Source organism: Gracilinanus agilis, chromosome 3 (assembly GCF_016433145.1).
Source record: "Gracilinanus agilis isolate LMUSP501 chromosome 3, AgileGrace, whole genome shotgun sequence".
Classification (NCBI taxonomy): domain Eukaryota; kingdom Metazoa; phylum Chordata; class Mammalia; order Didelphimorphia; family Didelphidae; genus Gracilinanus; species Gracilinanus agilis.
The window spans coordinates 524717016-524723015 of NC_058132.1; the positions used below are offsets into that span (position 1 = coordinate 524717016).

At 34.8% G+C, this 6000-nt stretch overlaps 1 protein-coding gene across 1 annotated transcript in view; it reads right to left on the minus strand.

Annotated features, from left to right (window-relative positions):
• CLYBL (citramalyl-CoA lyase) overlaps positions 1-6000 on the minus strand; it is a 389452-nt gene that overhangs the window by 26674 nt on the left and 356778 nt on the right. Inside the window, exon 6 of the mRNA XM_044669344.1 lies at positions 1869-1993. Coding sequence (XP_044525279.1) covers positions 1869-1993 — 125 coding nt within the window. The remainder of the gene's footprint in view (positions 1-1868; positions 1994-6000) is intronic.

Genomic DNA, 6000 nt, shown 5'->3' on the forward strand with positions numbered 1-6000 from the left:
AATGCCAGTTCAATAGTATGTTTCTAGTTTGGATTCTATTTTCCTAAAACTGAAATTTAGGTTCACCTCTCCCACTACCCAGGCTCTCCTTCGCATGCCTGGTGGCCTCATTCCTTGGCATCCAGCACCACATGAACACAGGCTGTTGATGTGTTCATTGCAAGCCCAGATTGGGGATCTGCTGGGTTTGTCATTTTTAAGGTCAACAGCTTATCCCAGCTTATTATTTCAGGAGAAAGTATTTACCCCTCCATGTACTTCTGTACTCGCACGAGGTACACACCAGTGATACCGAAACTCATTTTGCAAGTGTGTGTGTGCACAGGCAGGCATATGTGAGTGAGAAAAGAGAAAATGATAAAATTATTTTGCATGTATGAGTTTTACAGGAAGTATTCAAGTCTACACTGTATTCACATGGAAACTGAATGAGGGCTGGGATGCTGAGTGAGAGGCAGAAATAAAACAAATTAACTACCAAAATAAAAATAGTTCTCCAGGAAGCACAAGCAGGTAACCAGAGATGGATGTCCCTCTATCTCAGAATAAATTGCTACTACCTATCATGGAACCAGGAGGTGGGAGGCAGACTCAAGCTACTTCCCCCCCCCCCCCCAATTTTTAATGTAGTTCAACTTTTGGCATTTAAAAAAGCATGGGTGTGTGTGTGTGTGTGTGTGTGTGTGTGTGTGTGTGTGTGTGTGTGAGAGAGAGAGAGAGAGAGAGAGGGGCAGTCTCAGGAGTGGCAGTGGAAGAAAGAAAGAGAATAAGACCAGAAAATGAAGTATTTTCTGTTGTCACCCACTTCCCCAATCTCTCAGATTTTAAGGCTTATGTTCTGTTAGTATAAAGTGCAAAAGGAGGTACTTGTCAAATTCATGCTTTGGTTTTACTGCTGAAGGAAGAGGGCATAGAGTATCTTCTGCTTATTGAGTAATTAGTTCCTTAATAATTTTTCAGTGGTCTTTCCTTTGCTAAGCAACCTTCTATTGCCAATACCACAACTTCATCTCTCATAGAAGTACCAGGATCAGCTTTAGCTATTAACTAGTAGGAACAGATTTACAGATGCAACTTTTTTCTTTCCTCTAAAAAAGAGGCAAACTGGATTATAGCAAATAACCTTTAAGATAATTAACTGACAATGCTGCAACTGGCATAAAATCTTCCTTCCGGCGACACCTAATTTAAGTATTACTGGCACAAAGTGGAGACAGATTGTGCATCACCACTGCAATATTTACATAGCAGAAACCCACAGAGCAGGAAACGTGAGACTCAATGATGCACTAAATTAGGAACAACCATATTCCAGTGTTAATTTGCTTTCGACTCTATCCAAATCTCAGGTCCAGAAATTGGTACAAATGCACATAAAACCGCCCACTTTTAAATGACTAATTCTGAAGAGATTTTTTTTCACATTAAAAAAAGTTGGAATTTATTTATTCTCCCACAAGAAACATTTAGCCAAACGGTGTTCATTTCATAACAATTTGTTCTTGCTTCAATTTTGAATTATTCTCATACCTATGCTTCACTCATATCAGTACATTAAAACTTAAGAGCCTTTTTATATTTCCCCAGTGCTGGCAATATCCCTTATGAGATGTGGAAAAAATGGATTTCGATAGACTTTAAAATTCTGCTTAGGAAAGTGGGGAGAGTGAATAAAAAATGTCAATCACAAGAAGTCTTTTCATCTATGGATACTATATTGTAAAAGCATTAATTGGTATACTATATTTTAAAAGAACCAGCCAAATGTATATTTTTCATTCCTTTCTACACTTTACTACTATCTTTAATATCATTTAAATACTCTTTTAAATATTATTATGTATGAGACATTAAAACAAAACCATTACCTTTCCTAATTGTTGATGTTCTTTAAAAGCAGAAATCAGTTCTTTGGCCCACTTAATTTTTTCACTCGTTGGAGAAAACTGCTCTTGGACCACTGCAATTTGGTTCGGGTGGATCACCTGCTTACCTACAAGAAGATTAATAACACTGGAAACATGAAACAACAAACAGATGTTCAAACAAAGTGTTTCAACCACTCGAGGATCCTGAATGCCTCATAGACTATAGGTTAAATAACTAATTATTTTAGTACTTAAAAAAAAAAGACTAGCAAGCAGGCAGGCTTTCTCTAGAAACCAGAATTAAGAACAAACAAAACAATGGAAGTTATTGCATTTGTTTCCTTATGGAAGTACAATTCTACCGTCAATATGGACAGTTTCCTATTTCTAGTTACAGGTGTATAGCCTGGGCAAGTGCTTTGAGTCAGATTTTTGAATAGAATTAAATCCGTTTTTAGATGATGATTTTTGAAAATGTATTTCAGCTAAAATAGAACTGAAACTCAGTGAAATGATGCGTATTAAATTTTATTTTATAAGTAACTCTTTCCATATGTTGCAGAATTCTCCCAAGTCCCATGATGTGTTTTTAAGAAGCTGCATTTTGACTTCCATAAAGCCCAAAGAAAGAGAATGACCAACACAGTTCACTTTAGGTTCTGTCACCAATTAAATCTATAATTTACTTTCATTTTCTATATACTTTTGCAATAAGAAATAGAAAACCAGATTGTCAATGAAGTATATTGATTGGATTTATAAAAGAAAAAATAAATCTGAGCACAATGGTAAAAAAAAGACTATGAAGTTTTTTAAAAAAAGATTTAAGTTTAGAATTATTAAAGACAATTTTGACAACAAAAACCAGTATGATGTCCATATTTCCCTTTTTGATTATAGAAATTAAGGAATTGGGTTTGTTTCTCAAGCAGCCATATGCCATACTTCAAAAGGAACTCTTTTCTCTCTGAGAGAAATAGTGACATGATTTCATATTTAGTCTAATTGTTCATGGATAGAAATAAAAATCTGACTTTATACAAAGATCAAAACTGTCAAAGGAAATGATAAAATTATGTAGTCATTTTTAAATAGTACAACAAATGACCAAGGAAACAGAGATTCTAATCAGAGCATATTAATAAAATGTAACATAATTTAGTGGTACAGTAATGATGCTATTATATTTCATTACATGATAAAATTATTTGTCATGTTTATGGATTGAAAATGAATATATGATTAATAATAATTCACACTGATGAGTATATTTTGCTACATTTCTTTCACTTGTATTTTTAGCCAGCCAATTTTTGCTTAGCATTTAGCAAGTATAATTTTTATTCTTTCTGTTTTATAAACCATCAGCTTCACTAATGTCATCATTATATATGAGTCAAAATAAGAATGACATTTGTAATAAAAATGTTTATTTTAACATTTCATGTGGGAGAACTGTGGTTCTTTGAGATAATATAATTAAAACACCCGTAGCCTTTTCTTGCCCAGCTATGACTTTAATAAAAATACTTTAATAAAAGAAGATTTGTACAAAAAAAATAGCTGTATACAGTAAATAGATGTGAAATCATTCAGAGAATAATTTCTGGAAAGAAATAAAGTTCTTGGTGTCAGATTTTTTTCAACATTAGATGCTGAAATTTTTATTTTGAAAATCTAACTGTGACACTCTTACTAGGAACAGGAGCCAGTTGCATATTGGCATTCATTTCCCACTCAGGGTTAATACTGAATTTTAAACCAGTATACATAATTCATACTGATATCCAAAGATCCAGATTTCCTGGAAACAATTTTTTCTAGGTTTTTCGATTTGCAGAACAAGTATAGTCTGCATAAAGCATTACAAGATTAAAGTCCAATAATTAGTTTTCAGACTTGTCCCTGGATTTTAAAAATGAAAATGTTATTTCCAACATATGGAAACAGACAAACCCTATCAACAATGACACTAAAAGGTAAATTTCAGAAAATATCTAACATGAATTTTAAATTGTTGGTTCCCTTTTGGTTATATCTTATGTATCCCAACAACTGTATAATAGACTTTAATGCCATGCAGGAATGAGGCAAATATTTTATACTCAAGTGTTGTTATTGACAAGTTACTGAGAGGGTGCAAAATTGGAAGACATTAAAATTTATGACCATGAAATCCTTTTTACAGTACCACTTGATATATCGTGCTTTAAATCAATACCTGTCAAGTCTTTTAGGTAACTGTATGATGGTGTCATTTTTGTCTTCTACAAAAGACTTAGAAAAAGGAGAAAACCTATAGTGCTTCATATTTATATCTTTCTTCCCAGCATGTAGTAGTGGAAAAACTATAATGATGAAGTCAGCTGTTCAAGCTTTATTCTAAGGTTTACTTTTTTGTGGTGTAATTTTTGTTGCTGGGTTTTAAAAAAATGCCTTTTGGGCTAAGTTTAACGACCATTGACATACCTAAGGCATTGACTTAAAAATCAACCCCCATGGATTTTGACTCTATAAAACAATTTAGGGCATAAAAATAAACCCCAATCCAATGCTGAGGCATTATCACCCGGGTTATGCTCAGGGATAATAATCTTAAAGAAGAGATCACTTGCTAAAAATGCATCAGTTTAAAAGTAAGCGAGATCCTTGACTTTCTGGTTTCTGCCTGGTAAGAGATCCCCCTCCTCAATTCCATGCAGTGGACCCTTTTCTTCTTTCAAAAAGTGGTTTTTTAAAACTTGCACTACTTGTTTTAGGTAGCTTATTTCTTTGTGATAAGACAACATGTAGCCATTAAGTGCTTAGGATAAACAGGCCCTAAGTGGTATAAAAGATGTCATTACCAAATCCTTAACTGGTCTGCTGAAAGCTAGCAGGCATATGCAAGGGATTTCTCCATTCAAAAGAGGGGGGAAAGTGTTTCTTGTTGCATAGCCTCTAGAGTCAAAAGTTACTGATTTTTACTCCCTACTGGCCCATCTATGTGAGGATAGAACGGGCAGCCTTGATTCCTCCCCCCTCTTCCTCACATCCTCCACCCCACCCCCCACTGTCTCCTATTCCCTTCCTACTCCCTCCCATGCCTCCCTACACACACCACACTTTCCTTTCTTTCTTTTTTGTGTGTGTGATTTTCAAGGTCCTGAAGACTAAGAACAGCAATGGTGGGGCTGCAAGTTCATACTAATGAGTCCTGTGCCCCCTGTAGGTCTTTAAACCTGATCTGAAATAATTTGTTCTCTAGGATTGAATTGAGGATCTAACTTGTCTTCACACTCTTAACTTTTGGGGCTAAAATACCGAGCTACTTGTTTGTCTACTTCTCCGGGCAAAAAAGATGCTTCTCTGAGGCAAGCCTAGGTCATAATGAGTGATAGTGACACGGGCCACTATAGACTTGGTGTTTGTTTTCTGTTTTTATTGAATTAGTTTCCATTTCAAAGCAACATCTGGCTGCTTGGCAGCCAACCCTACACATCTTAGGTTTACAACATCGATGTCTGTTGGGCAGACTGCGTGAAATCTTTCCCAAAGTTGTCAATTTTGGCCTCGTCTTAACTAGCCATCAGGAAGAGAGACAGGTGTAATAGGGCCACCCACACAACAGTGACATTAGGGATGTAGGAGAATGACTGTTTTCTTCCTCAATTGGCATTCAATTTAGTGAAAATGAATTAAAGTTCTTGAAATTTGACCATATTTAGTGGTGCCAATAAGGAGCCACATTTGTCAAATATTTGTGAATAAGAAGACCACAAACAAAACTCAGAGCTTACTTAAGTCTTAAAGAGAAAAATGCTTTAAAAATGAAATAATTCTTTCATTTTTATTTTGCATTAAAGTTATCATCCACTAAGGTATCTTTTTAAAATCCTCTGTCATAAAGGTTCTTTCAATAATTTTTAACCTAGTAATATTTAAACTAAAATGTCCATAAGAAATAATTTCTACTTAGATTTCTTCTTTATTGTTTGAGTATATTTTAAAGTTAATTTCTAACTGGAATATAAGAAAACCCCAAGTTAGTTTATCATTCCTTTCTTTTTTCTTTCATTTTTTCTCTTCCTTCTCTTCCTCTCTTCCTTCCTCTCTTCCTCTCTTCCTTCCTCTCTTCCTTCCTTCCTTCCTC